We start from the raw sequence: 15968 nt of genomic DNA, 5'->3' as shown, positions 1-15968 counted from the left end.
GCAGGGTGAAAAGCATTATCAAGGATGCATCTCACCCTAACCATGGACTTTTTATTTTCCTCCCATCCGGTAGGCTCTACAGGAGCCTCCACTCCTGCACTAGCAGGCACAGGAAGAGCTTCTTCCCTGAGGCTGTGACCCTGCTGAACCTCACATCACAGCGCTAAGCAGTATTGTACCCATATTGTACTGTCTCAGTACTTTTATATTTGTGTGCTGTAGCACTTACTTTTTATTCAGTTATTTTGTAAATAATACTATTCTTTGCATTTCTGGTCGGATGCTAACTGCATTTCATTGGCTTTGTATCTGTACTCGGCACAATGACAATAAAGTTGAATCTAATCTAAGTTTAAATAGACACATGGTCTTAAACAAACACAGCATAGGCACTTAAAGTTTGTCTTATAAATAGTGGGTTGAATAGCTATTGGTTCATTATATCAAATGTAGTAATATTCCTGAAAAATCTGTCTTGCATGCTGTTTATATCATTACACAGTGCATTGGGCTGGAATAATGTCAACCAATAAGATTGCAGAATGAAGTGTAAAAGCTACTGAAAGAGTGCAGTCCGGGTAAATGAAATACAAGATCATAATCAGGTACACTTTGAGGCCAAGAGTCTAACTTATCGTACAAGAGGTCTGTCCAAGAGTCCGATAACAGTGAGGTGGAAGCTGTCCTCGACCCTGGTGGTACATGCTTTCATGTTTTTGAATCTTCTGCCCGGTGGGAGAGGAAAGGAGAGAGTGTGTGTGACAGGTGGTGTCATTAATTATGCTGAATCTTTACTGAGGCAGCAAGAAATATAGACAGAGTACATAGAGAGGGGGCTGGTTCTTGTGATGTGTCCATAACTCTCTGATTTCTTGTGATCTTGTGCAGAGGGTGCTGTATGACTGATTCTACATGCAGCTGGCCAGGTTGCACTCGAGATGGGACCTGTAGTTAGCATCTCATCAATGATGGGTTTTAGACTTAGAATATTTTTTTTATTGAGGTATAGTGTGGAATAGGACATTCAGCCTTTCAAGCCATGTCACCCAACAATCCCCTGATTTAATGGTGGGCGAATCAGGGGACAGTTTACAATGACCAATTAACCTACAAACTGGTACGTCTTTGGACTGTGGGAGGAAACCGGAACACCCAGTGGAAGCCCACACGGTCATGGGGAGAACATACAAGCTTCTTCCAGGCAGAATTCCAGGGAATCAAACCTGGAATGCCTGTACTGTAAAGTGTTGTACTAACTACTGGGCTACCGTGCTGCATATATCCTGCTTTCACTAAAAAAAATATAAATTTGGATTAGTCCTTTGTTTCTTGTCCCTTTACCATAACATTTTCCCCGTGGCATCCTCTCCATTTAATAGCTCCCACATGGGACAGTACAGGTGAGCTGAATACTCGGAGAAGAAGTGTGCAAACTCCACATAGACAGCACCAAAAGTCAGCATTGAAGCTGCAGTACTACCTGTTGTACTACACAGCTGCTCAATGACACATTCTCTGACTGAATATCGGGGAGGACAAAATCATCAGTCCTTTTCACGGCTGTTATAAGCTCCCATAGGGGAGTTTGAGTCCGTGGTAAAGAAGGTAAATGTAATGTTAGCGTTCATTTAAAGGGACTAGAATGTAAAAGAAAGGATGTAATGCTGAGGATTTAAAAGGCATTGGACAGACCAATATGGAATATCATCAGCAGTTTTGGGTCCCTTGCCTAAGAGAGGTTGTGCTGGCACTGGAGAGGGTTCATAGGAGATTCTTGAGAATGATCTCAGGAATTAGAGGGTTAGCGTATGAGGAGTGCTTGTCTCTAGGCCTGTACTTGCTGGAGTTTGAAACCTATCAATTATTGACAGCCCTAGATATGGATGTGGGGAGCATGTTGCCTATAGTAGGGGAGTCTAGTATCAGAGGGCACAGCCTCAGAATTGAGGGACATCCATTTAGAACAGATGAGGAATTTCTTTAGCCAGAGAATGGTGAATCTCTGGAATTCATCGTCACTGATGGCTGTGGGGAACAAATCATTAAGTATATTTAAAGCAGAGGTTGATAGGTTCTTGATTAGTAAGGTTGTCAACTGATGTGGCGAGGAGGAGGAGAACAGGACTGAGGGTGATAGTAAAGCCTCAGCATTACATCCATAATGGAACAGTGGATGGAACTCGATGGGCTGAATGGCCTAGTTCTGCTCTTGTCCCTTATGGTCACAAGGGACTGTATGGCTCTTTGTCTCACAATATTGATGCCAATTCAAATTAAATCTTTTCTGACCAAAAGGCAGCTTGAGCCCTGCGGAGATCCACACAATTACACAGGCTCTCAAACTCCACGTAAACAGCATCAGAAGTCAGGATTGAAGCTGAGTAGTTGGAATTGAACCTTTTGTCCTACTCAACTGTCTAGTGATGCACTCTGAATGAATATCAAGGAGATCAAAATCATCAATTCTCTTTATGGTTTCTGTAAGGCTCTATAACTCTTTCAAGGTGTTAGGTCGACTCTGGCTGCCAGCACCTGCATTGCTTAACCTCAAACTGAGCTTTAGGTATGATCATCTCTAACCACAAAAATTATCTTCTCTTTCTTTACACCAAATATCTCCTCAGTCACCATATAATTCCTTACAACTTAGGCCATTCGCCCCTTGAATCTATTCTGGCTCTCAAAGCAATTGCACTGCTCCCCCACCCCCAACCAAGTTTCCCAACAACCAATTCCTTCACACGTCCTCAACAGTTCCCCACCACTTTGATGTCATACTAGCAGCAAATTACTGACCAATCAGCCTGCAAACCTGTACCTATTTGGGACATATCAGACTTCTCTGAGGACCGTCACCTTGTCGTGAGTCCCTCAGTTTCTGAGAGCACTGTCATCCAGAGGGTAGGCATCTGGTGCATAGTTTCTGGTGAGGTCGCCCAATAATGCCAAGAAGGAGTTTCCAGACAGAGCGATCCAACCAAGACCTGGTGTAAGATGACAACACACCACAATGGCAGTGAAGGCCAAATAAGGCTGCAGCAATGAAGGATCTCCAGTCACCTTGCAGTCCATGTCAAGGATGATGTGATGGCTGTCTGTGCATCAGCCTCCCCACATTAAGCAAAGTGACTCAGAAGCTTTCTCCACTAAGGGAATCTACCCTAACACATGACCTCTTGGCGGACCATCATACTCGACTCGAGTGTGTGCTCTAATACTAGATCATAAACAATAGGCTATTAATTTATTGATAAGTACATATATGTCATGATACATTACCCTGAGATTCATTTTCTTGTGGTCATATTAATAAATCTATAGAATAATAACCATAACAGAATCAATGAAACATGCCCAACTAGCATGTTCAGCTAGAGTGCAGAAGACAACAAACTGTGCAAATACAGAAAGAAGAAATAATAATAAATAAGCAATAAATATTGAGAACATGAGATGAGTCTATAGAAAGTGAGTCTATAGATTGTGGGAGCGTTTTAATGATGAGGCAAGTGAAGTTATCTCCTCTGGTTCAAGAGCCTGACGGTTGAGGAGTAGTTATGTCCATGTGATCAATTAACCTAACCAGTGTGTCTTTGGAATATGGGAGGAAACTGGAGCACCCGCAAGAATCCCTTGCAGTTAAAGGGAGAAGGTACAAACTCCTTAGATGGCTGTGGAATTGAGCCTGGCTTGCAGATGATTCAGTAGAGTTTTGCTAACTACTGCACTACTGTGGTACCCATAAGTAGTTTTGCTTTTATTCTCTCTGTCTCTCCAGAAACCATTCCAGACTCTGTAGGGGTTTGTTTAAAAAAAAGGTAATAAATGCATTTAATACCTTCAGAGTGGACTTTGAGAATCTTGTGATGAAGATTGTGGGATTTGTCAGCTTTCAACTTCATAATGTCTCTTTTTTTTAAAAAAAACCTCATCCTAAATTCTTTCCGTTCCCTAATCTAGCTAGACTCTTGGTTCTCTAGCACTTTGTTCTTTTCTTTGAAGACAGACACAAAACATTAATTTAATTTCTCTAGCACTTTAACATTCTCCATTATTAATTCTCCTGTCTGTCTGTAAGTTCTCACTTTGCCTTTTACTTGTCTTTTACTTTTTTTGCACATAAGTGTAAGCTTTAATTGTCTTTTTTTCCAATTTCTAAGTCCTTGATTTCTAAAGTGCTCTTGATTGTCAGGTCCAATGCTATTTCTGGCAATGTTATAAGCCTTTTCTGTGGATTTAGTGTTTTTATCGCCTGTTAACCAAAGATAGTCCTTTTTCCTGTTGAGTTTTTGTGGCTATTTTAAGGGAATAGATTTTTTTTTTGCCATTCGTATACTCGCTCAGTGGCCACTTTATTAGGTACCTCCTATAGCTAATAGAGTAGCCACTGAGTTGTACGTTCATGATCTTTCACTGTGGTAGCCAGCCACTTCAAGGTTTGACATGTGCATTCAGAGTTGCCCTTCTGTGCATCACTCTAATGCAAGGTTATTTGAGTTACTGTTGCCTTCCTATCAGCTTCAACCAGTCTGGCCATTCTCCTCTGACCCCTCTCACTAACAAGGCATTTTCGCCCACAGAACTGCCGCTCACTGGATGTATCTTTGATTTTTGCACCATGCTCTATAAGCTCTCGAGCCTGTTGTGCATAAATCTCAGGAGATCACCCTTAACCAATAACTTCTAGTTCTACACTCCGAGAAACTCAAACCACCCAATTTGGCACTGCTTTAATTACATAGTACTAAGTTTAAGTACATTTTTTGTTCCTTAAGTTTGTCATGGCCGGGGTTGGGGGGTGGGGGGGGGTTGATAGTGGGGATAAGCTCCCAGCAACCATTAAATGCTCCCAATGGCATGCACCTCAAATAGCCTCCTGAGCATCTTGACCTTGGGAAGGTCCATTTTGTTCACTGGAGTATTCTCTTATTAATCCTTCTATTGCTCTCTTTCTGGTCTGATCTCTCCTGTTGGCTTCTGCATGCACAACATCATCTGATGGATGCTCTGTTTTAATATCTCTATTGATGCCTTTCTTTTTGGCATTCCATCATCCAGCTGGGCTTTGGTCTTTGCATCTACTTTTACAAGGTCACTCTTGTCTCCCACTTGAATTTCATTCAATTACCTTAATGCATGCAGAATAGATTCTGGTTCTTTACATTCACAAAAGCTGAATGCTTGCAACTTTCCTGAAGCTCCTTGAACTCTCTCCCAGCTTAAAACCAAGCCACCTTTCGCAAGTAACTGACTGATTAACATATCAGAAGCTTTCTCAGATGCATCGCCTATGAAAACTCTTGTAGTCAGATGCATGCACGAGGAATTCTGCAGATGCTGGAAATTCAAGCCACACACATCAAAGTTGCTGGTGAACGCAGCAGGCCAGGCAGCATCTCCAGGAAGAGGTACAGTCGATGTTTTGGGCCGAGACCCTTCGTCAGGACTAACTGAAAGAAGAACTAGTAAGAGATTTGAAAGTGGGAGGGGGAGGGGGAGATCCAAAATGATAGGAGAAGACAGGAGGGGGAGGGATGGAGCCAAGAGCTGGACAGCTGATTGGCAAAAGGGATATGAGAGGATCATGGGACAGGAGGCCTAGGGAGAAAGAAAAGGGGGAGGGGAGAAAAGCCCAGAGGATGGGCAAGGGGTATAGTGAGAGGGACCAAGGGAGAAAAAGGAGAGAGAGAAAAAGAATGTGTGTATATAAATAAATAACAGATGGGTTATGAGGGGGAGGTAGCCTAGGGAGAAAGAAACACTTAACTGGGTTGAACTCCATCTGCCACTTTTCTGCCCAGAGGGTAGCCTCCAACCTGATGGCATGAACATTGACTTCTCAAACTTCTGCTAATGCCCCTCGTACCCCATCCATTATTTACCTCTTCCTAGAGATGCTGCCTGGCCTGCTGTGTTCACCAGCAACTTTCTTGTAGTCAGACCACTTCTTTTGTCACTTTCACACTTCCTCTGAGCAGCATAGTCCTTCCTTATTTCAAGATACTTTTCAATCAGGCACAAAGGTTGGCACCAGAACTTACTTGTCTTCTGTTGGGCAATGATTCATGGTGTTCAGCATGGAGACAGTCGTGGCATCATCCAGTACATTTCTTTATTCACGTTCAGTTGGCTTCATTGCAGGGAATGTGACAAGCAGATCGTGGATGGATCTCCAATCAAGCTACAATTGTCTCAGCCTATCAAGCCCCCACAATTCTGGTCCTTCTGTAATTTTTACCTCATACAAGCTCAATAAGGCTTGTTGGTTGATGTATTTCACAGTCACATGTCATTCCCACAGGAGTTATCTTTTCTCCAGTAGAAGTTCTTAGTTGGATATCTTCAGACTTCTGTTCAGTATATTTTAAATGTCGTTCAAAATCATTTTGTGGGATGACTGAAACAGCTAAACAAGTGTCTAATTCCATTTTAATTAATTTGACATTTACTTTTGGTGTAAGCCATATTGCTGATTTTCACACTGTTAATTTCAAGGCTACACAGTCCAGTGCCGCTCTCACCGTTACCATATTTTTCATCAACAGCATGCAGATCAGTGCTCTTTTGAAACAGCAACTTGACTTTTTAGCGTTTTCTCTGCTTTGTGCAGGTCAATTATTTTTCTGTTCAACATGCTCTTTGCATGCATCCTACTTTATTGTCCCCATTTAAATCTGCATTTGTTTGTTGCATGTGAGTCCATGGCACAATGGCAACACAATTTATTTGGCCAGACTAGGTTCTGTATGGACACTGCAATTTTGTTCACATTCTGTTTGATTCCCGACTGCAACTGAAATGCATCTCTGTCTGCGGTTTTCATTGAAACAGCGATTTCCATTGATCTTTTAAATGTAAGATGTGCGTCAGCTAGGAGCTGCTTTTGAATGCTTTCTTGTAAGATTCCACAAACCAAAAGATCCCTTAAGCCCATTACTGAACTGACAATGTTCAGGCAATCTTTTCAGTTCAGGTTCGTATGCTGAAATAGACTTCCCCCTTTTTTTGATCCTGCTTATGAAACCTAAAGCGACCCGTAATCAACAATGCATTGGTTCTAAGTGTTCCTACATCTAATAGCTTGGTTGGGCCAAAGTTCAAAGCAAACTGTATGCCTTTAAACCCAATGCAACTGGCAGTTGCTTTTCATTGGCTATTTCATCTGTTTCAAAATACTTTTCCAATAGCTTGATATACATGAGCTATGTACAATTGTGTGTGTGTATATACGTGTGAAAATATGTGTGTGTATATATATATTCAAATATTAAATACTCAACTCTTGTATTCTAGTCCTCTGGAAATGAATGCTAATATCTTCCTTATCACCAATTTAAGCTGCAAGTTAAACTTTAGGGAATCTTGCACAAGGACTCCCAAGTCCCTTTGCACTTCTGAGTTTTGAATTTTCTCCCCATTTAGAAAATAGTCTACGCCCTTATTATTTCTACCAGTGCATTATCATACAGTTCCCTACACTATATTCCATCTGCCAATTCTCCCAACCTGTCAAAGTCTTTCTGCAGACTCCGTGCTTGCTCAACTACCTGCCCCTCCACCTATCTTCATTTTATCCACAAATGTGGCCACAAAGCCAGGAATTCAGTCATCCAGACCATTGACACATAATATGAAAAGAAGTGGCCCCATCACTGACCTCTGCAAAACGCCACTAGTCCCCGGCAGCCAACCAGAAAAATGACTTCATTTATTCTTACTCTTTGCCTCCTGCCAGTCAATCAATCTTCTATCCATGCTAGTATCTTTCCTGTAATATCATGGGCTCTTGGCTTGTTAAGCAGCCTCATGTATGACATTTTGTCCAAGTAAACAACATCCATCAACTCTCTTTTGTCTATCCTCCATCAGTTATTTGCTCAAAGAATTCCAAATGATTTGTCAAGTAAGATTTCCCCTTAAGGAAACCATGCTGACTTTGACCTATTTTATCATGAGCCTCTAAGTAACTCAACCTCATCCTTAATAATGGACTTCAACATATTTCCAACCTCTGAAGTCAGACTAACTGACCAAAAATTCTTTCTTCTGCCTCTCTCCCTTCTTAAAGAGTGGAATGACATTGACAATGTTCCAGTCCTTTGGAACCATTCTGGAACCCAGTGATTCTTGAAAGATCGTTACTAGTGTCTCTGCATTCTCTTCAGCTACTTCCTTCAGAACCCTAGCCTATCTGATCCAGGCCACTTACCTACCTTCAGATATTTCACCATCCCCACCATTCTTCTCCTTAGTAATAGCAACCTTTTGCTTCCTCAATGAGGAGGCACGGTTTGGGGTAAGGAGGAAGATTTAGGGAGGATCTGAAAGGACTTCCAGGCAGTGAAATGAGCACCTAAATGCCTTGCCTGAGAGGAGTTGAAACTGGATTTTCTGACAGCATTTAAGTATCTCAATGTACACGTTAATCAGTTGAGCATAGGGCTGTGGGCCAAGGGTTGGGTGATGGGATTCACAGGGGAGGGTACCTAGTGGTCTGCATTGATCAGCTGGGCCGAATGGCCTCTTTCCATGCTGTACAATTCTATATCACAACTACTGTTCTCCAGGCCCTCAATTTTCCTGAATTGTCCATGGGTATTGCATCCAAGCTGTCTAAGTGATACGAAAGCCAGGGCCTGTACAATATGGAGGACAAGCTATTCCCCATGTAGCAGGCGCTCTCTCCCCCCACATAGCTGATGAATCCAAAGTAACAGCAGAGACCAGTGCAGTTTGGCACTAGTGGCATCACAGGAGTTCTCAGTCAGCATTGAATTTAATGTAAGACTAACTTAGGGACTCCAGCTCTTGATTTTTCCTCTGGGTTTAATCCAGCAGCCTTCCCCATGAGTGGGTATAACCGAAAGGCAGTAGAGGTTTGAGATCAGAGTTTTCCTTCTAGATGAGCTGCCAAACACGACTGCCAAGCCCCGTCTGCCCAAAGCAACTAGTTTTAAGGAGCCAGTAACTCACTTTTGCCTTTTCTCCTGTCAGTAGAAACTGCCCCACCAGGCTTAGTAGCCAGGAGCTGGACTTGCTTGTCAGAGGCTATTTGAGATGCACGCCATGGGAGCAATAATAGGCAGTGGGAGCTTACCCCCGTTACCACACCCAGCTCTAACAACATACAGGAACCATTATGTAATACCCTATAAATCTCACTCATATTTTCTGCTCTTTTTTAGTTCCACTAAACAAATTCTGATTCTACATCAGCTGATTTAAGATAATTTCTCTCCATTGTATTGGTTTTGACCTTATTCTTGGCACTAGCACTTATCCTCTTGCACGTTGCCGGAGCGTCAAATACCCTCTAGTATTCAGCTCTGAGCATTGGTGAACTGGATCAGTCTGGTCCCCTTCTGTTCTCTTAGTTCATCCAGCCTGTTCTGAATAGTGCACGAATTTAAATATTGTTCCTTTAACATTACCCTGAAATAGTCATTTCCTAACTTCTAGGTTATCCTTCTAGTTAATAAGATTATGCTCTTTTATTTATTTTTAAAATTTTATTTTTATTCAGAGATACAGCATGTTGACAGGCAGAGCCCGTGCCACACAATTACATCTATCTGAGAAATTACCCTATCAACCTGTAACCCACGCAGTCAAGGGGAGAGGGTACAGACTCCTCACAAGCAGTAGTGGAATTGAACTCTGGTCACTGTCACTGTAACAGAGCCCCACTATGCTACCATGCTGCCTCATTTAAGCCTTTGCAAGTTCAAGAGGTTAAACTGTGAGCTATTCTGGTACTAATAGTCATCTCTAATAAAAGAAATGTGTGCACATATAAACTGAGTATTGGCCATTAACTCTTCAGTTTTCCAAGTGCTTATTTAGTTTATCACCCAGAGAGCTTAATAGAGTCATAGTCATGTAGTGGTACAGCATGGAAAGAGGCCTTTTGGCCCATCTAGTCCATGCCAAAGCCATTTAAACTGCCTAGTTCTATCGACCTGCGCCGGGACCATAGCCATCCACATTCCTACTGTTCATGTACCTATCCAAAGTTCTCTTAATCACTGAAATCATGCCCGCATGGATAACTTGTGCTGGCAGTTCATTCCACATTCGCATAATCCTCTGAGTGAAGAAATTTCCTCTGATGTTCCCCTTAAATTTCTCACCTTTCTCCCTTAACACGTGACCCTCTGGTTGTAGCCCCACCCAACCTCAGTGGGGGGGAAAAAGCCTGCTTCTGTTTACCACTTCTATACCCCTTATAATTGAGTATGCCTCTATCAAGTCTCCTCCAAATCTTCTACATTCTAAAGAGTACAGTCCTAACCTATTCAATCTTTCATTATAACTCAGGTCTTCTAGGCCCACAAAATCTTTTGTTTATTCTCTTGATAAATTTATAAACTTCAGTTAGATCCCTCTTCCAGTTTCCTTTGTTCAAAAGAAATCAATTCATGCTTAGAATTCTCAAGCCCTGATCACAAACTTGCTCCTTCTAGTGCCATCAGTATTGGGTAGAGCTGATTGCATTATTGGTGACTAATGAAGTAAATAGTGGCTCACATTGTTCCCTGTGCCTACCTCCACAGCCACATCCTTAATAATCTGCATTGTGCCCAAAATCTCAAATTTAGTAACTTTCACATTCTTCCATTGTACCAGTCAGGTTCAATTTTATTGTTATTGAAACTATGTATACAACTAAAGAAAGCAACATTCTGCCGGGACGAAGGTGCAAATCACAGTACATATATCACATACAGCACAAAATAATATTAATACAGCAATATCAACAGATAAGACAAATTCTGTAGATGTACAAGTTGATATGAAAAGCATGTATTATAGATAAATATACAACAGTATAATGCTCCTGATGTTGTCATTATTGTGTGTACTGGGTGATAGCAGGGTGTTCAGATGTTTCATAGCTTGGGGGAAGAAGCTGTTACCAAGCATAACAGTCCTCGTTCCAAGCTCCTTCCAAAATCCTAGAACCATCTGAGAGGACCACACCTTGTGATGGTTTGTGGCTTGCGTGTTTCAATGACCTGGAGAGCTTTATGTTTTGGCTCTTGGTAGGGTCACCCTGCCAAACAGTTGAAAGGGTAGAGATAGACTAAGAATAATCCACCAGACCTCCAATTGGGGGTTCAGCTCTAGACTATCATTCCTGACTGGTAAAACAATTGTTATAGAAACACAAAGAAGAATCCTCCTTCAGTATTCCTGAGTCTCCTCCCGGGACTTCCCTGCTCCCTTCAAATTCTTCATGTGCAGTTCCCGTTTGATAGCCCTGGCTGACAGTTTCTACAACATCTGCAATACATTCTTTTCTCTCCTTTGACCAGAGTTCAACGAGCTCCGTTTATTCATTATTCAACATTCAAGATTCAAAATTGTTTCATGTCATTTCCAGTACACAAATGTAAACGAGAACTAAATAATTGTTACCATGAGTCTGATGCAGCACCAAAAAAAAATTCAATAAGATAAAACAATAAGAAAAAGAAAACACTATCCAGCTGTCTCTCTCCATTCAACTGAAATGCCAACTTGGATTAAGTTCCAATGTAGGGATCAAATTTACAAATGAATCAGATCCAAGCGCACCATGAACTTGACCAAACTGACACCAAAGGGGAGATGATATGAATGCAAATCTTCTTTTAATCAAAATAAACTTTATTCATAATAAAAAGTAATTTACAAGAATTTAATTTTTATATCAATAGACAATGCATTAAGTAGTGTTTTATTACATTTCATAAAACCAATAACACTTGCCACTCATGTGGCCCCTGGAGTTGGTACATGACCACAGTAATTGAGGGAGTTCCTCACCCAACTGTCCCCTTCCTCTCTACCTGCACGTCCGTCCTCCCATATGCCACAGCAAACTATTTTGTTTTCTGTGAACACTTATTTTCTCTTTGCCCCATAGACTTGATTTTATTGCCTAGTGATTTTGGTGAGGGGAAGGGTTATGCTGGAAGTTTAGGGGTGGGATTGATCCAGGATCTGCGGATCATCGAGGCTGGACAAAGTCCACTCCTGTGAGGTGAGCAGTGGAGGTTGGCCAATCGCTCCGACTCCCTGCATCTCTCTTGTGGCCTTGACTGTCAACAGTGACCTTTGCCTTGTGTGGCCAATCCACATTGGGAGAAATTGAATGGATATTGGGCATTGCCGACATTGACATTTAAAACTTTTTTTTAAAAAATCAGTTTCTAAGGATTCAGTTCAAGGGATATTGACCCGAAGCGTTCATTTGTTCTCATTCCAAGTCAAAAATACTTAATCAGAAATCAATTATTTTTTGAAATAAAACCGAACCTATTCTTTATTAAAACAAACTAACTTTGACCTGTCATTTTAACCCTTTATCTCCCTGTAGATGCCGCCTGACCTGAATATTTCTGTCTTGTTCTGATTTCAGGCTACCCGCGCCGCCAGATTTGATTTCTTTCCACAATTTCTCTCTCCGAAGATGCTGCCTGTTCTGAGCATTTCCAGATTTAGTTGCTTTTATTTCAGATTTCCTGCACCACTTTATCTTTTAGATGCTGTAGTCTGAGTTCTGTGCTAATCCTATAATCCCCTGATGCGCTCACACTTTAAATCGCACACCATATTCCGCAAGGCAGTGAATCGCATCTGCTCCAAAACCGTTTGAGGTGGATTGTTTATTTATTTATTTTTATTATTTAACCAGTTGAAGTGGTTTAGTTCACCTCTGTTTTATCTTTGCGTAAAGCCTCCGTGCTGTATCAGCATCGGCGACGCTTGTGCAGGGTTTTGGCTCCATCGTGGAGCGAGACGTGTTACTACAGCGCCGGAGACGCGGTTCACCTGAAGATAAGGGACAGTGTGAGGCGCACAGGTCTCAGCTAAATGAACTGGCGGGATTAGCCACTCACGGGTTCAAATTTGGGCTCGCCTCTACCCGACGGCGGCGGTCACAAACTTCAGGTACCTGCGAGGGGAGAGAGAGAGAGAGAAAGAGCTGCAGAGACGGAGGAAGAGCTAATTAAACGAAAGAGGGGGGAAAGAGGCTGTGACAGTGGATGAAGAGAGCCCTTAGTCAAAATTAGCTGTTAGGACGGGAGAATGTACTGAAATAAAACACAACTGGTTTCTTGGCACTGCGAAGTGTTACAGACTATTAAATCTCAGCACAAGCGCCAAGCAACTCAGGCACAAGTGGCCAGTTCCTTGAAATGTCTAGCAAGAACTTAAAAGCAGTGCCCTGGAGCTGAATGTAAACTACCCGCGGAGCCTGTTCACCCCCTCTGTCGGATCCCTCGATCTCTTCCCCCCCCCCCTTACAGATGCCATTGACTGAAGCGGACTGTTTTAAGCACAGGGATGGCGTTTCCCTGCGTCAGCTGCTGCTTTTCTGGTGGGGATTTGGCATCGGCGCTCCGACAGGGCTGCTCCGAGGGGCGAGGGGGAGAGAATGCCCAGTGCTGGAGAGGCGCTGAATCGATCCTTGAGCTCCGTTCTCCCTCTTCAGCCCTGTTCCCCGTGCGGTTTGGATAGGGTCTGTTCGAGGGGCTGGCCTGGCCTTGCGTCTACACAGGTACCACGGATCCGAGCCCCGCACGTGTGCTTTACGGAACGAGTGGAAGCAGAGGGGTGTGCGTGTGTGTCTCAGAGACCTGTTCCGTCCTTAACGCGACCCGTGGGGATCTCGGACCTTGAGCGTGTTGGCAGTTCCAACCCTCCTCGCTTTTGATGGAGCAAACGGCAATTAAAAAAAAATATAATGCATTTGGCTAGGACCACATAGCGAGCCGGAGGGTGTGTGTGTGTGGGGGGGGGGGGGGAGGTGGAAAAGACAACGCTTGTCATTCCCGGGAGTGGGCAAATGGATTGATACTGCGGCTGCTTTCTAGATAAGTGGCCACTCGCTGGGGTGAACGGAACGGACTAATCAAACACCGCGTCTCAACTGAGCCTTTCGTTTCCCCCGGTTCCGATTCTCATTTAAGCCTCTGCGAGTTCAAAGAGGATTTGTGTTAAACTGTGAGCAATTCTAGCACTAATAACCATCTCCACTAAAAGTAACGCGTGCGCGTCTAAGTTGAGTATTGGCCATTAACTCTTCAATGTTCCAAGTTTTGCTTTGTATTCTTTGATTGTTAATATGTGTCACTGGCTTTATTTTTTGAAGTAGTGTATTTGTTTTGATTTACAGATCCTCTTATCCCTTTTCTCTTGTGATCTAGGGGTCGTGTGCTCCTTCGGCCAAGAGAAGTTGGGCGCTCTCAGGGCTTCTCGCTCCTGGACCAGGCGCTGCTCACTCGCTGGGAGGCAGCGTGAAGAGAGACAAAAGTTGCCCCTTGACGGGATGAAGCGAAAACAGAAGCGCTTCTTGCAAATGATCGGCCTGATTATCGTGGCTCTGGTTTTCCTGCCCAATATTGGACTGTGGTCGCTTTACAAGGAGAAGCAATTGGAAAAATCCAACGAGTCCGGAGACCAGGTAAAAGCCGGGGGAGTCGGGGTTAAGCGGGAAAAACGGATGCAGTACCTCAAGAGGGGTCTTAATTGGTCTTAAAACCTGTTGGTCAGCTCAACTGACCAATCTGTTTTTTTTTAACATCAATTTCCTTGTAAAATAGCAAGCGGCTGTGCTCGGTGGTATGGATTTAAGTTGTCTGGGTACGGATGTGTATGTAATTGTTGGATTTGAGTTTGCAACATTCGGAATGAAATGAACCAGATCTCTTTTGATAGAATCTTTAGCAGGAGGGGAAAACATCTTGGCAATATTTGTAAAAGAAAAAAAGTAAAACAAATGCATCTGGGCCCGACTTGCTAAACCTGGCAATTAATTTGTCTTTCAGCTTTCTGGGTGTTTATTATTAGTTCTTTTGAAATTCGATGAACTGGAGATTTTTTTTGGTTCAAACTGACGGCACAATTGGGAAGTAGTTGTGTTGAACATTAGTTGTGTTGGACAGCTGATTGGTGTTTTGTTTCAACGTAACGACCTTCACCGGGAACGAGCAAAACTTTGTACATCGGTTTTAATATTGCGAGTGACGCCGCTTTGTATCCCAATCGACTACTGTATTGATAATCAACAGTTCGACCAAAGCACGATATATTCAATAAAATGGATATGAATGGCTAAGGAAACCATGCGTTGAATGGTACTCTGTTTCAAATGCACCGTTCTCAATAAGTTCAAGGTAAATAGTACCAAATTACGTATATGTTACCATATACTACCCTAAGATTGATTTTCTTGCGGGCATTCACAGCAGATACAAAGATGTACAACAGAATCAATGGAAAAACTGAATACAAAGACGGACAAATAACCAATGTGCAAAAGAGGACAAACTGCGCAAATACCAAAAAAAACCCTTAATGATACTGAGAACGTGAGTTGCAGAGAGCTTGAAAGTGGGTCCATACGTTGTGGAATCTGTTCACTGATGAGATGAGTGAAGTTATCCAAGAGCCCAGTGTTTCGAAGGGTAATAGATGTTCCTGGACTTGGTGGTTTGGGTCCTGAACCTCCTGCCCGATGCTGGCAGTGAGAAGAGAGCAGGGCCTGGATGGTGGGGGTCCTTGATGATAGACGCCGCCTTCCTGTGACGGCGCTTCGTGTAAGTGAGCTTAATGGTCCGGGGTTGAAAGAAATACATGTGATTTGAGACTTATGAATGCGGTTGCAATGTTTACTCGTGTCCGATGGTGGAGGTGGCCTCTTGCGGTAGGACACCCGGAGTACAGAAAGGCAACAAAGCCTTTGTGGGTCGGGGGCGTCTTGTTTTACATTGTACACGAGTGAATCTGATTAGCGGTAAGAAATCGAGAAAGTTAAATCGGGACAAAGGTCACCTACAATATTTCTGGACAGATTTAACTAAGTTACCCAGAGAGAAGGTCCGCTTTGCCTCATCTGGGCAACAACTATCCCTAAATACCACACTGCACTATTCGCCTATTCTAACGTTGTAAATGTTCTGTGAAGAAGTATTCTACTC

The 15968-nt window shown here is 42.8% G+C and overlaps 1 protein-coding gene across 4 annotated transcripts in view; it reads left to right on the top strand.

Annotated features, from left to right (window-relative positions):
* The first annotated feature begins 12555 nt into the window (after positions 1–12555).
* Positions 12556–15968, top strand: part of galntl6 (polypeptide N-acetylgalactosaminyltransferase like 6) — a 1306113-nt gene continuing 1302700 nt past the window's right edge. The window contains exons 1-2 of one of the 4 annotated variants that reach the window (XM_063047724.1): positions 12556–12641; positions 14196–14452. In XM_063047724.1, coding sequence (XP_062903794.1) covers positions 14318–14452 — 135 coding nt within the window. In that variant the 5' untranslated portion in view covers positions 12556–12641; positions 14196–14317. Of the gene's footprint in view, positions 12642–12833; positions 12937–13325; positions 13547–13818; positions 13993–14195; positions 14453–15968 lie in introns of those variants that run through there. The other 3 variants (XM_063047723.1, XM_063047720.1, XM_063047722.1) reach the window with 3 other exon arrangements.

The sequence above is a fragment of the Mobula hypostoma genome, chromosome 5 (genome assembly GCF_963921235.1).
Source record: "Mobula hypostoma chromosome 5, sMobHyp1.1, whole genome shotgun sequence".
NCBI lineage: Eukaryota > Metazoa > Chordata > Chondrichthyes > Myliobatiformes > Myliobatidae > Mobula > Mobula hypostoma.
Note: the sequence above shows the minus strand (reverse complement) of the source record. Positions and strands in the feature narration are given on the sequence as shown.